This window comes from Balaenoptera physalus, assembly GCF_965194825.1.
Source record: "Balaenoptera physalus genome assembly, chromosome: 3".
NCBI lineage: Eukaryota > Metazoa > Chordata > Mammalia > Artiodactyla > Balaenopteridae > Balaenoptera > Balaenoptera physalus.
In genome coordinates this window covers 177,323,768-177,340,458 of record NC_138890.1, presented here as the reverse complement: position 1 = coordinate 177,340,458, position 16,691 = coordinate 177,323,768, and the positions used below count along the sequence as shown (strand labels likewise).

The 16,691-nt window shown below is 61.3% G+C and overlaps 1 protein-coding gene across 3 annotated transcripts in view; it reads right to left on the bottom strand.

The window, feature by feature from the left end:
• The window catches only part of SLC9A3 (solute carrier family 9 member A3), a gene marked incomplete at its 3' end in the record, with an annotated part of 40,907 nt that extends 24,417 nt beyond the window's left edge, over positions 1 to 16,490 (bottom strand). For all 3 annotated transcript variants that reach the window (XM_082455254.1, XM_082455255.1, XM_082455256.1), the window contains exon 1: positions 16,085 to 16,490. In XM_082455254.1, coding sequence (XP_082311380.1) covers positions 16,085 to 16,298 — 214 coding nt within the window. In that variant the 5' untranslated portion in view covers positions 16,299 to 16,490. The remainder of the gene's footprint in view (positions 1 to 16,084) is intronic.
• Between the last annotated feature and the right edge of the window lie 201 nt (positions 16,491 to 16,691).

Below are 16,691 nucleotides of genomic sequence, written 5' to 3'. Positions count from 1 at the left end.
GTTACATCACAGGGAGCCATCACTGAGGGGAGAAAAGTCTTGACCTCAGTGGAGCTGCTGGTTGGCTGGAGGTTTGGAGACTGACTGCAGTGATCAAATTCACTGTGAAGTCCACCGGAGCCAAGACGCAGGCTGTTTCACTCTGGCGCGGCTTCGGGGAATCTGGAAACAGGTTTCCTGTAGAGGAGCAATGTTACATCTCGCTGACCTTTATACCTCCGTGTGAAAAATTTCAGCAAGGCCATTTTCTCTGAGGATGTCTTTTGTGCAGATAAAGTGCGTGGGCAATGTCCCAAGGTGTCATAAACCACGTCTGCCATTCACGTGGCTGCCGGGTCACCGCAGCCCCTGCTATCAGGGCGCTCCCAGCACTGGCCCCGAAGCCAGGACTTTGTCACAGGCCACTGCCCAGACCCAGAGCAGCAGGAAGCGATGGGACTATTGATTTCTGATATGGACACCGTGCTGCAGAGGGCAAAGGGCAGGGAGACCATCAGAGGACCCTGCCCGGGCACGGGTCTTGAGAAAAGCTGGACCGAGCTATGTAAACTGTCCCTGGGGGCGAACGGCACAGCCAACACCCTCACTGGGACTGCTTTGCACCCCCAGGTTCCCATCGTTCGGCCCAAACGCGTGCAGGGGGCTCAGGACCAAGGGCAGGAGCTGCCCCCCACCCCGTGCTGGGGCCACCCAGAGGAACAGCACCTGTCAGAGGGGTCAAGAGACAGGGTTTCTGCACATTCGAGGGCTTTCTGTTCTGAGGGACCTGTGTTGCCGGTCACTAGCAAGTTATTATTTTATTCCTTTTAGACTTGGTTTCCTTATCGTAAGATGACAGTCTAGACCTTTCTGGGCTGTCATAAAGATGAAAATCAGATTCCTGCAAGGAAGGTGGATTAAGTGTTTCCTTCCCGAGCCCGGTGAAAACAAAAGGGCAATGGTGTCATTTATTTTCTTTGTTTTTAGATTTTTGGCCAGGCCAGCAGGAAGAGGGGGTCTGAAGACACTGGCATCCTGGCCTCCCCACCCCTGCAGCCCCTGCGCTCCCTGCTGGGCACCGTGAGGTCGGTCCCCACGTGTGCGGACCCAGCCTGATCAGCCGGGGGGGGGGGGCATGGGAGATCTTGGGCTTGAAAACCAGTGGCCGAATCATGTAAAGCACAAGCAGAGCAAGTGAGGAAACGCTGCAGGGAGAGGCAGGTCCACACTGGGAAAAGGAGCTGCATCCTAGACAAAAGAGTGCACTCAGCGATTTACAAACTCTTGTTAATATGAGAAAATACGGGAGCAGAAACTAAAAACTCAATGGAGGGACCTCCCTGGTGGTCCAGTGGTAAAGAATCTGCCTTCCAAGGCAGGGGATGCGAGTTCGATCCCTGGTCGGGGAACTGAGATTCCACATGCCACGGGGCAACTAAGCCCGTGTGCCACGACTACTGAGCCCGCGCGCCTCAACTAGAGCCCACATGCTGCAAACTACAGAGCCCACCCACTCTGGAGCCCGCGCATCACAACTAGAGAGAAGCCTGCGGGCTGCAACAAAGAGCCTGCATGGCGCAACGAAGATCCCGCGTGCCGCAACTAAGACCTGACGCAGCCTAAATAAATAAATAAATATTAAAAAAAACAACAAAACTCAATGGAGGTGTTGCAAGATGAAGTTAAAGGCTCTCTCAGAAGACAGAGGAAAAAGACAGAGACACCAACACAGGAGAGAAAATTCAAGAGTAGAAAGGGCAACACAGGTTCTCTCAGAAGGAGCTAGAAGAGGGACAGAGGGAGAGACACGGACGAAGCAGCCACAAACGGCTCCGGATGAAAGGCTTGTGCTTCTGGGGACCAAGCTCGACAGATGAAATGAGATCTGCCTCAAAGCACATCATTACTGGGGAGAGGAGGCGGGAGGAGGGTGGGGGGGAGGGGAAGGGTCCCCAGCATGAATCCAGTAGGTCATCAGTCTGCTCAGGACGGTCGATGTCACCCTCCACTGCACAGCCAGTCCCCAGAGGAAGGGGGGGAAAGTCACATTTGGTGGAGAATGAGTCCACCAAAGAGGGGCTCCCCAAGACAGAAGGCATGGGATGCCAGGCGGGGTGCCCCATGGAGGGCAGAGTGACGGGAGGGCCGGTGCTGTGTTTGGCAGAGGGAAGCCCAGGGACCTGGTGTCTCAGGACAAAGCAGCAGACACGGGGGCTGGAGTGCTGTGCAGCACAGCAGCCTGCAGGGGTTTGGGGCAGGGAGTTATTTAAGTACATAGAAAATGGCACCACCGACCGCAGACAATCATTAACTTTAGGTAAAACGAACGGTTGTGCAGGAAGTGGAACAGTGATCCGTGCTATTCCAGGCTACGTTTCGTGTCGTCATAACAGTGTATGGCACTGAAATCTTGGTGGGAACATCAGAACTCAGGGAGCAAGCACGTGGGTGGGGGCAGGTTCCCCACATCTGGGAAGCTCACATCACAACTCCTTCCCGCCTCGCCCACCTCGTGTCTGGTCCCGGCCAAGGTAGCTTGAAATGCCCAACACATGGCAGCAAAGCCAGGAGCCACAGGGCGAGCACACTGGCCTTACTGGGGGCGGGGCCGCAGCGCAGATGCTGTGTTCCCAGGTGACATGATCATCTGAGTAGAAAACCCCAAAGAATCAACAAAAAAATCCTGGAACTAGTAAGTGATGATAGCAAGGCTGAAGGGTATAGATTGTCAATTGCGTCCTATGAACTAGCAGTGAATGTACGGAATTTGAAATTCAATACACAATACCGTTTACATCAGCACCAAAAAAACCCACGCTTAGGTATAAATCTAACAAAATATGTGCTGGGCCTGTATGAGGAGAATTTCTAAACTTGGATGAAGGAAACTGAAGAAGATTTAAATAAATGGAGAGAGAGTCTACATTCATGGAGAGGAAGACTCAATATGGTCAAGATGTCAGTTCCCAACATAATCCACAGATACAATGCAACCCCAATAAAAAATCCCAGCAAGTTATTTTAAGTGAATATCAAGAAATTGATTCTCAAATTTACGTGGAGAGGAGGTATAAGACCCAGAACAGACAAGGCAACATTGAAGGAGAAGGACCGAGTTGGAGGACGGACACCACCCGACTCCAGGACTTACTGTGAAGCTACAGAAACCGAGACAGTGTGGTGTCGGGGACAGAATAGACACAGATCAACGGACAGAACAGAGCCCAGAAACAGACCCTATAAATGCGGTCACCGATCTTTGACAAAGGAGCAAAGACAACGCAATGGAGCAGAGACAATCTCTTCGACAAATGGTGCTGGAACAACTGACGTCCTCACAGAAGATGAATCAAGACCTCACACCCTTCACAAAAATCAACTCAAAGTGGATCAGGGACCTAAAATGAAACTGCAAGACTATGAAACTCCCAGGGGATAAGACGGGAGAAACCTAGATGACCTCAGGTTTGGAGATGAGTTTTTAGACCCAACACCAAAAGTATGATCTATGAAAGAAAGAATTGATAAGTTGGGGTTCCTTCAAATTAATGAAGTGTCTGTGAAAGCTAAGAGAATGAAAAAAGTCATAGACAGGCATAAAATATTTGCAAAACACACATCTGATAAAGGATTTGTATCAAAAATATACAAACGACTCTTAAAACTCAATCAGAAAACAAACAACCCAACTGAAAAACGGGCCCCAAATCTAAACAGGCACCTTACCAAAGAAGAAGTGCGGATGGAAGTTAGGACACGAAGAGACACTCACACCATGCGCTGTTGGAAACACAAATGGAAACAGCACCACTGCTCATCCTCCAGAATCATTAAAGTCCAGGCACTGACCACACGAATTGCTGGTGAGGACGTGGAGCTCCAGGAACCCCAATGGGAATGCAGAAGGGCGTTGCCGCTCTGGAGGACAGTATAATAGTTTCTTACAAACTCAGCACACTCTTACCATGTGATCCAGCAATCATGCGCCTTGGTATTTACACAAATGAGTTAAAATCTTATGTCCACACAAAACCCTGCACACAGATGATTATAGCAACTGTATTCATCATTGTGAAAGCTTGGAAGCAGCTAAGGTGTCCTTCAGCAGGTAAATGGATAAACTGTGGTCCATCCAGACAGTGGAATATTCTGCACTAAAAAGAAGTGAGCCATCAAGCCGTGAAAAGACGTGGAGGAACCTTAGATGCGTGTGACTAAGTGAAGGAAGCCGATGTGAAAGGCTGCATCCTGTAGGATTCCAACTCTAGGATATTCTGGAAAAGGCAAGACCATGGAGACAGTAAAAGCATCAGTGGTTGGGACTTCCCTGGCAGTCAGGTGGTTAAGACTCCGCGCTTCCAATGCAAGGGGCACGGGTTTGATCCCTGGCTGGGGAACTAAGATTCCACAAAAAATAAATAAATAAAAAAAGTAGATACATGTCATTAGACATTTGTCCACACTCATAGATTGTATGACACTGATGGAAATTTAATGTAAACCTTGGACTTCAGTTAATAATAACGTATTGGTATTGGTTCATCTATTGTAACCAATGATCGGTGCCAGTGCAAGGTGTTGACAATAGGGAAACTGTGTGTGTGTTGGGGGGGAGGGGAATAGGGATGGGGAGCACAGGAAACTCTCTGGACTCTTTGCTCAATGATCCTGTAAATTTACAACTAAAAATATTCGGTCGACTAACTTTTAAAAGCCAGCATCTCTGCAGCCACGGTGGGTGCGCCTCTGGACGGTGGGCCTTGCGCTGGGATGTGGCCTCAGGAGGCCGGGCCAGGGGCGGAGGTGACACGCTGAGTACTGGAGGGCGGGATGGGCGGGCTGGGAAACACGCCTGCTTGTCACCCAGAGGGAGAACCCGGTGCTGTCAGCCTGCAACTTCCCGCCAGCGTCAACCATCCGTCCTGATTCTACTGCGCCAACACGACGGGAAGGTTCCCCCAGAATTCTTACAAACAAAAGCCCCACTTTTTACTGCAAAGGGTGTTGTTGCCACCCACAGGGAGGGGTCCCACGGACCAGCAGAGTGAGGTCCGGGACCCGGGACGCCGGCCCGGGAGGGGGCCTGCCCGTTGGGGGTGTGAGGCGGGGTGCCAAGGAGGGAGGCGTGGGCAAGCGTGAGTGTGCGCGAGCAGGGGCGGCACCATCTTCAGACACCAGCTCTGGCGGCCCCGGCGACGACGGCAAAGCCCGCTAGCGACGTGGCGGACCCGCGGTCCAGCGCCGGCCAGGCCCGGGTGCGCGGCAGTCTCAGACCTTCGAGTCTGCGGCACAAGGCGCTTCGCCGAGATCCGGGAGCTCCGTTCACATGGGACTCGGCGCGAGAGGACCTCCCGGGGGAGAAAGTCCCGCCCGGGGCGCAGCGGCCTCGCTGCTGTCCGCTCCTCAGCCCTGCGGGCCTCTCCCTGCCCCGAAGACCACTGACGCAGGGTCCTCGAAGCCCAGGAGCTCCACGGGAGGCGGGAGCCGAGGCTGCGACCCCTGCGACCCGCCCTGCGCACACCCCGTGGGCCCCCGACGGGCGGGCCCAGGCCAGGCTGCCGGGAAGAGGTGCAGACGGGTGCGCGGCTGCGAAGCGGAGGACCTTGCTCCCGGACAGCGGACGACTTGTCTCGTTTAACTTTAACTTCCCACGGTCAGGCCGGGGGGGCCTGCGTGGATTAGGCTGAGAACAGCTAAGCGCGGCCCCGGGGCTCCTGCAGGCGGGGGCGGGGGGGCGGCGATGCGGTGGTCCCACGCGCTCCGGGCGGCCTGTCCTCAGAGGCGGCCACCGCGGGCACGGGGTCAGGGCCAGGCCTCCTCTGAGGACAGGCCGTCCGGGCAGCCGGCCTCCTTCCCGCTCCTCTCCTGGCCGCCTCGGGCCCCCCTCCCCCGAGACTCCGTGGCCACGGGCCACGGGCACGGCTCAGGACGGCAAGGACTTGCAGCCTGTGGCTTGGGAGGGCGCTCACGCCATCTGCCTTCCGGACGTGTTCAGCTCATTAACACTAAAAGGAATCTCCAGATCGTGAGAAAACCAGGATTGTAAATGGAAAGCCCGCCGGAGCTACTGCTCGCATGCCAGTTCCCTGGGTGCCCTTGAGGGCCAGGTGGGGGTCTGCGGGGGCTGCAGGGACAAATTCCCCTGGTCTCTGCCCCCCGCACCAGCTGGAAGAGGCCGGGGGGGCCGGGCGTGTTGGGAGGAGGGTCCCAGAGCACTGGGCCCGGGGGGCAGTCGGGTTGGACTGGCTCCCCTGGCCTGGCGAGAGGAGCCTGTCCTTGCCCCCGGGCGGCCACGTGTGCTCGCCCTGCATCGCCAGTGCCTCCCTGGGGTGCCCCGGCGGAAGGCAGAGGCGGTGCTGGGCCAGGATGTGCTCCCCTCAGGCCCCCAAGGCAGGCCGTGGGCAGGGCTTGGGGCTGAGGGCGCCCTTGCCATCGGAACGTTCCTGGTTCTAGCAAGTTAATGAGTAAAGGATTTTGACAACAGATGCTGCATTCTCCATCCAGGGCCTTCTCAGAAGCTTAAAACTGCCCTCCTTTTGTAGTCTGTCCCCAGGAAGGTAGGCTGTATGGAGTTGGGGGGGAATGAGGGGGAGAGGGCTGGGCCCTCACAGCCTGCACGTGGGTGTGTGCCCACAGGCCCCACCTCACACACTCACCCCTGAGCCCTGCTCTGTTCACTAATTATATTGCTAAATGGCGGTCACATGATCCCCCCTCCCAAATCCTAGCAACACTGTACTGGAGACCCCAGCACCGAAAGGGTCACCTAACAGCCGGGGTTTGAGGTGCACCTGTGTGGGGCCAACACCAGGTCACAGAGAGGTCACTCCTCACACTCCTGGCCAGCTCCGTGCAACACCCTCTCCAGCTGGGAACTCACTGGGTAAAAGCCAGCACCTTGCTGAGTCCACAGAATCATTCCCACCCCAGGACAGGTGGGAACTGGGAGGCTGCAGGCAACAGGTGTGTGGGGGGCAGGACTGCCCAGTACCCCCCTTACCCGGCATTAAAGGACCCTGGCCCCTGCCCTTGCTGGTGCCACGAGGTCCTGGCTCCCACCGTCCATCTCAGACTTAGTGTCTGTAGTTATTGTGTGACTGTCTTGGCATCTTCGTTTTCATCCAACTATTGTTCGTTGACCTCTTATTAAGGCCGGGTGCTGTGCAGGGTAACTACAGTGTTCACAGAATGTCCACCCGGCACCTTCTAAGCACCTGTTTAAGTCTGCACCCGAGGGAGATGCTGAACCTGGCCGTGTCCCTGCTGAGGAGGCTGAGGGGTCAGAGGGGACAGCAGCTTGCCCACAGCAAGGCCATCACAAGTCCTCTTAGACGCAGTGGCAGGCCAGGCAGGTGCCAGGGTGTGGGGGGCCCTGGGGCGTCCTCAGATCCTGTGAGGTTGCAGGCAGCCTCCAGGAGCCCAGCCGGGCGGCGCCTGCTCAGGACAGCGATCGTCTGCTTCCGCCTGCTGCCCGCCCGGGAGACCCACAGGCTTGGGCCTGGCCCCTGCCTCACCCCAGAAGCTCTGATTCGAGATGTTGGGGCCGACGACCCCCAGGGGACTGAACCGGACTGAGAACCGGGGGTCTCGCCAGTCTTCCCAGAAGCTGATGAGAGTCTGAGGCCGGCGACACGCCCACCCCAGGCTACAAGGCAGCCGGTCTCCGTCCGGATTGTCAACTGAAGGAGGAGAAGGAAGGTTTCGCTGCCTCAGGAGGCGGAGGGGTTAGGTTTGGGGTTAGCAGTCACGTGTGGAGGTGCTCTGGCACGTTCTGCTCGGTTACTGAGTTACTGCTGGTGCTGCCTGGGGGCGACGCTGCCTTCCGGAGAGCCTGGCCTCCGAACGGGCCTGTGCAAAGCAGCGGGAGGGAGGCTGCACCCCTCCCACCCCCGCCCCCAGGCAGCGCTGAGGAGGCCTGCTCTGGGGCCCTGCCCTGGGGGTGCCTGTCGGCTTCTCCAGCAGAAAGGCCTCTGTGACCCCAGGATACAGCTCTCAGGGGGCCAAGGCTCTTCCCAGCCGCGCCCCTGGGAGCCCGGCTTCTCCTGCTGGAGTGGGGCCTGGGAGCCTCCTCACGGCTCCGTGCGCCCCCGCTGACTGTGTGGGGTGTGGACGACGGGAACACTCGCCAGAGCCCCAGGCCTGTCTCACCCACTCCTCACAGACCCTGGTAGGGAGAGTGTGACCCAGAGGCACATGAGGGGACCTCAGGTCCCCAGCATCCATGGCCACTTGGGGACTAGATCTTAGTGCCACGGGTGAAACCCTCAACCCACGGGCACCAGCACACACACGCAGGCGCGAGGGCCTCCCGGGCGGCCCTGCCTCGGTGGGTCCACACCGAGCAGCAGGCAGGGGGGCACCGCACCGGCACCCAGCACGTGAGGGCCACGTTCCAAGGGAAGCAGGCTGGGAGGCTGCAGGCCCCTGTTCACTGTGCCCCAACGTCTAGGGCCCGCTAAACCTGAGCAGAAACAGAGCCCTGCGAGCTGGCGGTTTCCACCCTTTGTGTGATTCCAAGAGCTGTGAGAAGCAGCCATTTCCAGCTTTCGCATTCGGCCTTTCCCAGCTGAGAACTCAAAACCAGTTGGACTTTGGCAAGGGAGCTCCGCAGGTGGTGAACTCATCGCAGTCTTCCTGACGTACCCAGGAGGAGACGGGGCCTGATCCTCCCCCTCCAGCCTGCGGCCTCCTCCGCGAGCACTGGGTGGGCCCCGGAGGCTGGAGGTCCAGGCTCACAGGACACCCTCCCGAGCCGACACCTGGCCACCCCGCCAGGGCCACATCTGTGCCGGAAGCAGAGGGTCCAACCGGGGGCCTGTGATGACTCAGCTCAACGACCCCCCAAGTCCACACCCTCCAGCCTGTCCCACGTCTCCACCGTCCGGCCCTGACCACCCCCCACCGTGGCTCCGGTGGCCCTGACACCTTCCCCACCCCGCCAGCGCTGGGGCCCCGTGGCTGGCATCTCCGCCTGGACCACCTCCCCCCGCCCCTCTCGCTCTGCCGGCCGCTCCCTTTGCGGCCCATCTCGACTGCCCCCCAGAGGGGAAGCCGGCACCCTGGCCACCACCTGACCCCTCAGCCTGGGCTCTGAACCCCTGTGTCCAGCAAACCCTGGGGCCTCTCCATTCATTCTAGAACCGATGTGCGAACACTCAGGTCACAGATGTGGGCCTGAGATGCAGCCAGCTCCAAGGAAAGACCCCATGACCTCAAGATGCCGCCCGGGGCCTTGCAGTGGGACCTCAGCCCTGGCCCTACAGGCGGGTCAGGCCTGGCAGAGCCGGGGTCCCAGCAGAGGCGAGGCGGCACCAGGCCCCTCCCTGTCCTGGGACACTGGAGGCGCAGAGGCCGGAGCGACACTGCCTGGCTGGGCCCTCAGTGCTCAGACACCTCGTTCGGAGTCTCCGGAAGGCAGACCTGGATCTCCCTTCCGATCCTCGAGCAGGTACGCACCGTTTTTCCGGCTTGTCTGTTCTGAACACACTTATGGGAAGAATCTTACAGAATCAGAGGGATTTTGCAAACATTACAAACCACCATGGGGCAGCTCAGCTCAGGGGGTGATGGGTCCGACCCACCCTCATCTCTCCCTTGGGGTCCTGTCCCTCCCAGAGGGGTCCAGGCTGCTCGGCCCAGAAGCCTCTGAGGCCCCACTTCGCTGGGACGCGTGTGGCCGGTGGACCCGCTGGCCCCTCACCTGCCACCCCTCTCCTGGGTGGCCTCCTCAGCTGCCCAGCAAACATGCCCCCATATGGCCACCTCAGGGCTTCTGCAGGGCCGTCTGGACCCTGGAAATGTCCCCCTAACCCTCAGGGCTCACTCCTCCCCACCTGCGCTATTCTCTTCTTTCCCTGTTCTGCCAGGACTTGACGCCATGCATCCCGCGGCTGGACTCGCCTGCTCCCGGGGGCGTGACACACCCCGAGGAGGTCTGGGTCTGTTTCACTGGAAGCCGTGTCCTCGTGGCCTGCAGCGGTGCCAGGCACGTGGCAGCATTAATGTTTGTAAGATGAATGTTAAACTAGCGCTCAGAGCTGTGGCTGCTAAAAATCAAGCATTTTGGCTGCACTAATAAAATAAATCAAACGTTGGAGCCCAGATGTCGTGCTGCGCCGGGGATACTGCGCGGCTGGGGCCCGAGTCCAGGCTCCGCCCAGGGGGCCCGTGAGCCGGCGTGCAGGCGTCTGTCTGCGGCCCGCGAGTGGGGACCCGCGAGCCTCTTCTGCCCTGTCTTGCTCCAGAAGGCAGGACTGGGGGTGAATTGACCGAATCAGCTCGTCAGGGAGCTGCTTCAGGCCAGGCCTCGCGCTGGCGAGCTCTCCCCACCTCAGACCTACAGCCCGCGGTGCTCCAAGCTGATGCGGCCTTGCCCTCGGCGTGGGGCGGTCACCGGGTGTGCGTGTGTGGCAATTCCGGCCGAGAACCTGGCTGAGGAGCTTCGCGTCTCGAGGGTTTGCACGAAGCTCACACCGTCGTGGAGTGTCCATCCCTTCCCCCACTCACGCGCCTGCCCAGCTACCCGTCTAGCGGCCCGTCCGCCGAGCGCACACGTCTGCACACACACCTGCAGGAGCGCCGCCGGGGCAGGCCGGCCTCCAGGCACTGGGGACGCGCAGGAACGGACAGACGCAGCCCCCGCCTCTGCAGAGCTGACCTGGTTGAACCCAGACCCCAGTGTCGAGGGGGCGACCTCAAGACCCCAGTGGGCTGGAGGGTTCTGAGCTCAGAAGAGGAGGGGGGAGAGATGCTGGTGGGTGGGGCTCCTGGCCTGGCTGCAGGGGTGACGGGGGGTAGCGGCTGGGCTTCAGCTAGAACCCAGGGAAGCCGGCAGGGCCACAGCCTCGCACCCACGGGGTCTTGCTGCTCCCGTGCCCGGCGCTCCTTGGGCCTCTGCCACCCCGCCAGTCCCCTGCCCATCCCCCCCCCCCCACTAATAGTGTGCCTCCCTCATCCCCACCCGGCCCACAGGCTCCTGGAGCTCAACTCCCCGAGTCTGATGGGCTCTGTAGGCAGGGCTGGGTGGGGAGGGCCTCTGCAAGCACCTGGGTTCCGCCAGCACCCCTCTTCCCCCTGCCCTGGGCAGACAGAGAAGACAGACTTCACAGTATGAAGAAGGGATGGAGAAGGGGCAGGAGGCACTGAGCAAGGTCAGGAAGGAGGGCGGGGGCTGGCTGGGAGCAAAGGTGCAGGGGTGGGGTGGGCAGAAAGCCACCCCAGTGAAGCAGACATCACGCCAGGAAAGCACCCAGGCGCCTCCAAGGTTTCCTGGTGCAGGGGACGGGCCCCAGCTGTGCCCACCTCAGCCCAGGGAGGTCACCACCCACTCTGGGCTCCAGCGCAGAGAGGGCTGGAGGAGTCCCTTCTCAGAGGGAAGGCAGGAGGAGTGGAGGGAGCCCAGGACCACCAGCCCTGACCTGGTCCACTGCACACTGAGCCCCCTGCCCCACTCTGCCACACGCTCCTGGTAGAACTTGCCGTCAGAAGGGACTCGGACGCTGGGAAGAAATAAACGTGAGGCTGACCAGGCGCCGGACTGGGAGAGCCCAGCGGCAGGTGCCAGGGACCTTTGGGACTTGCCGTCTTGGGAACACTGCCGTGATTCTCTTGGATCCTCTTGCGGGAATTGGCTGGATGGGAAAATCCCTGGAGAGTTCCTTCTGCCAAGCAGGCAGGACTGGGGCTATCAGCACTTCCCAACCTTTGCCCCTCTTCCTCAGGATACTCCAGAGAGGTACCTTAGCTCCAAATGCAGTGGATTGTTTTACAGCCCGTGGCTAATTCTCCCACGGGCAGTTCCTGACAAATGAGACTTTACACTTTCAGCACAGAATGTCCCTCCCATAGAGACTCTTGGGAGAGGCCTTGGTTCCAAGACCTTGGATGATGGGTCTTGACTCCATCTGTCCTGCCAGGCTTGGGGTCCACTAGGGCCCACTGATTCGTCTACTCCTGGGAGGATGGGGTCCACCGAGGACTCCCGCTGCTCACCCTGCCTTTTTAGGTCATCCTTGTTCTCCAGATCCTCTCATGCATTCTTTCGAGCGGTGTAAGGGGAATTCAGTGGGAACGGGGAGAAGAGCACGGTGGAGGGTGCCGGGGAGCCCACAGGAAAGAGGGACGGGGTTGGGTGCAGCGATGGGGGTTCTGGTCTTAGGACCAGAGCACACGAAGCGAAAACCACAAGCTTCCGGTGTCAACCCAAGGAGGTAAACATTGCCCACCGCTCCCCGACAGCCTGGGAGCACAACCCAGGGCAGACACCCAGCACCCGAACTTCAGAGAAATCCACCGACGCGGCAGGTGCTCTGGACAGACGCCATGGGTGTCCCAGCACCCGGGGGCTGTGCCCCTCCCCTGGCAAGGGCTGGGGCTGGACCAGAGGAGAAGCCACAGTGGAAGCGCTTTGCAAGTGACAGGAATCGGGGTCTAGGGGCCTGGAGAGCAGAGTCTGACCTGATAAGGCAGCTGCCGACAACGTCCGGCAGAACAGAGCGTGACCCCAAGGCTGAGCTCCAGCTGGAGCACAGGTGGGAAAAGGGACCCGCGTCTCCAGGAGCCAAGGTGCTGCAGTCTCGGAGGGGCAGAGCGGGTAAAGTGTGCAGATAGGGTCGCACGCGTGACCATAGAGGCCCTGGCTACTCCTCAGGGTGCCCGGGGGACCGTGTCCGGCTTCTGCTGGTTAGGAAGGACACCCCCCGCCCCCGCCGGGGTCTCTTCCTCCAAGACTGGGTGAAGAGGGAGGGGGTGACCAAGCATGGAGCAGGACCACTTGCAAAACCCCAGGGGCCATGGGGGAGGGGCCGAGGGTCTCAGAGGGCCACGGCTGCTGGGCACGCCTGGGCCAGCGCCACCCACCGCAGCTGCTGCCTTCCCTGAATCCGGGGGGACCCATGGGCTCCGGGTTCTTCCCGAAGTGTTCCTGCCGGGGTGTGGGGGCAGCCCCCTCCCTCCTTGGGGGTGGGATCTGGGCGGGGGCCGCCCTCTTAGAGACAGAGGAGACGGAGAGGGAGAGGAGAAACAGCAGAGACGGCGAGTTCCGCCTGCCCCTCTGGCTCCCCAGCTCAGAAGCCAAGTCACCACTTCCAGCAGCTCCGGCCAGAAGTCAGCGGTGCCCTCAACCCACCGGCTCGGCGCCAGAGCACGACAAACGGGGTCTCCCTTGCGGCCTCCAGGAGCACCTACCCTGGTCACCCACCACCTCCAGGCTCTGTCTGCAGAAGCCGCCTGGGTCTCCACCCTCAGGTGGGCCCCACCCAATGCTGCCACAGCTTCGCGATCCCGCACGGCCGAAGTGCGCCCACTGAGCCCACTAGGCGTTGGCCCCAGAGGGGGCCAGAGGAGATAGGACAGGATGAGGGAGAGGGAGTCCAACCGGGGCCAAGGCCCAGACTCATCCTGGTGGGAGCTGAGTGGCTGCAGACTCGAGGCGCCCCGCGGAGCACACGTCCCACGCGTGGCCCCGGCTTTCCCCACGCACCCAGGGGCAGACACCGCCCCACGCACTGCAGGAGAGCCTTCAACCTCGGCCCTGCAGGCTCAGCCGGGAGCTGCGCACCAGCTCCCGGCCTGGCTTCATCCCCTTCTGCGTTTCCTGACGATGCAACAGCAGGGAGGGACCCAGGCAGGCCCGAATGCACCCGCGAAGAGGGGCCTGGGGTCTCGGGGGTCTGAGCGCTCGGGAGCCACACCTGCTCCTCATCTCTGTCTGAGCTGCGGGGAGACGTCTGTGCAGAGACACCTGGTGCGCTAGAGGCGGGGGCCCCGGGCACCAGACGGATACTTGGAGGTGCTGGGCTGCGGCGGGGAGGCCTAGGGTGGGGCCCCGAGGTATATGGTGAAGGGGCAGCCGAGGGGCAACAGGGACAGGACAGGGCAGAAGGGGATGGGGGGCGCCGCAGGGAAGGGCAAAGAGGTGGGGTCACGTGAAGCCCATGCTGAGCCGCCCGGAGGGCCTTGGGGACCTGGGCAGGGTCAGTGCAGTGGGTTCCAGAGGACAGGGGCGTGGCTGGGAGGGGGCTGGGCCTGGGGAGGGTCCCAGCTTACTTTCTGAGATGGGAGAACGGAGTCTCTCCGCTGTGCAGCCTGTTCACGGGCGAGACCCTCTGCCGTCACAGCAGGAGCCTCCAAATGCAGGACAGCGTGGGTAGCGTCGGGGCCAGGCCTGGCCCAGGGCAGGAGGGCACTCCCAGGCCAGCCAGGCCGGCCCCGTGGGTCTTCTCTCCGGGGTCCTCTTCATGTTCCCTTACAGCCCCCCACCGAGCCTCTACCCAAGCTGGCCCCCCTTCCCCCTCGGATGGGGCCAGCAGCCCCAGGGGAGGCGGAGCTACTGAAGTGGCGGCAGGAAAACACATTCTGGGCCCGTCCTGCCCACGAGAGGCGGAGCTGGTGGGAGCAGCCCCCGCCCCAAGAAGGTCCCCTCTGGAGGAGACGAGCGCTCAGGAGACCTCGGGGCAGGCTCTTCCTGGGTGAATAACAGACACTGGACCTCCAGGTGCAGGACCTGGGGCTGGGCTTGCACAGAAAGGACAGGGGGGTCCAGGTCCCAGGTGGGGATCCCCGGAGTGTCACGGGTCCACCCTGCACATATCCTGACCGTGGTTTCACAGAAGAGAGAAGGGGGCTGAGGAGGAGACCCCCGCTCTGCCCCAGAAACTGGTCAGCTCCCAGGGGAGCCTCAGGACGGGGTGCTGCTCCTAGAGCCCCAGGGTGAGGCTGGACCTGCCCCGTAAGTGACCAGCAGAAAGTGGCCAGTGTCGGCAAGTCCCCTGCGGCAGAGACGTCCAGAGGAGACACAGCACGTGAGACCCCATCTCGGTGCCGACATTTCACTGCTGATGTCACAACCCCCCACAAAAAAGCCAAGGAGTGGAGGGCAGCTTGGGCCCAGGGACCAGGCAGGCAGGGCCCAGGAACTAAACAGACACCGGAGGAAAAAGGGGGAGGCAGAGGGGTCGGAGAGCTTTTAAAGAAACAGAACAAAATGAGAGACTTAAAGGGAGGTCGCTGGCACAGCTGGACACATGGCAGGCAGGGCTGAAGGAGAAACAAGCTGTAACCAGCCGCCAAGGAACACCAGGAACCCCCAAAGCCAAGTCCAAAGTCCTCTGACCGACTCTCCCCAGAGCCTGCCCCTCCTGGTCCTGCTGAGGAGGTCAGCAGCCCCCGGCCCCTCCCCATTCCAAAACCTCTGCTGACCCATCCCTGTCCGGCTGTTCTGTGGCGAGGGGGGAGCCCTCAGACCCCCTCACAGGGTTTCCCCCGCTCCACCTACTAATTACGCCTGCCCTCACACCTCCGCCACCTCGGGGAAGACCCTCCCTGGTGTTGATCAACACGTTGAAACTTTGGTCCTCAGAGGCTCTTAAGAAAGCTGACCTTCCTGTCACCTTGCCCGGGAGTTACCTGCAATTCCCACTTTGCTGGTTCAGTGGAGCAAGTCAGGAGAAGAGAAATCTGACAGACCAGGATTTTTAGAAGAGAAACACTGTCAGTGGAAAACTTGCTCCTATAAATAGGACTGTACTGGGTTTCATCTTGGTGACACCATTTTTCTTTCTGCACTGGGGACGGAGTGCTCCAGCGCTTGAAGGCAAGGACATTCCCTCTCTCCTGCACTAACAGCCCCGACAAGCCCGACGGACAGAAAACCTGGCTGCGGGAGCCCCAGCGCGGAGCAGTCCGCGACGTCTGCTGGCCTGGATGGGGCAGAGGGAGTCCCGACCGCGGAGACCCGGGGACCCGGGGACCCGGGGACTCAGGAGGCTGCGCCGCCCGGCCGGGACCGGGTAACCCTCGGCCATGAGCACTGCCACTCCGGGCCCGGCCAGGCTCGCAGTCCCCGAGCCTCGCCCTGAGCGACCCAGGGCCGAATCCCCGGGGCTGGCCGCGGCGCTCCCCAACGGGACCGCCGGGCAACCGGCCTTGGACGCGCCCCTTCCACAGGGAAGAGCCCGGACCCGGCGGAGCCCGTGAAGAAGGCGGCGCAGGCAGCCGGCTCTGTCGGCCGGGGGCGCAGGAAGGGACCCGCAGACCCCGCGGGTGGGCGGAGGGGAAGTCGCGGCGGGGCCAGGAACCCGCGCCCAAGGAGCCCGAGCCGGCTTACCGATCTTGGCCAAGCTGGCCACGAGGATCCAGAGCGCGATGATGTACGGGTCCTGGACGTGGTGCCATTTGAAGGTGACCACCTGGAAGCCCTGGCTCTCCCCGTGCGCGCCGCCAGGCTTCTCCTCGACGCCCTGCGCCCGCGGCAGCTCGCCCAGCGCCAGCAGCACCAGCAGCAGCCCCCAACCGGGGCCCGGGGCCCCGCGCCCTGGCATCGCCGCCACCGCTCAGCGCCCTGCCCAGATGCTCAGGTCGCGAGAGACCTGCTGCGCCCTGCGGGACGTGCCGCGCCGGGGCCGCCGGACCAGCGGGGCCGGCGGGACTCGCGTTGGGCGGCGCGGAGCCGAGTGCGCTCTGGGTGAGGGCTGCTGTCCCGGTCCCCGCCCGCCAGGGTGGCCTTTAATCCGGCGCCCCCCTCCCTCCCCGGGGCGGAGCCTTCCCGCCCGCGCCGCGCGCACGAGAGCGCAGCCGGAGTCGCCTGCTCTCGGCCCGCCCGCCGGCGTGCGGCGCACGCCCGCCGGGCCGCCAGACCTCGCCTCCCACCGCCGCGCCCCGGGAACCTCATCTTCCACTCACGCCGGCCTGCCCCCTCCCCGCCCCGCGCGCTC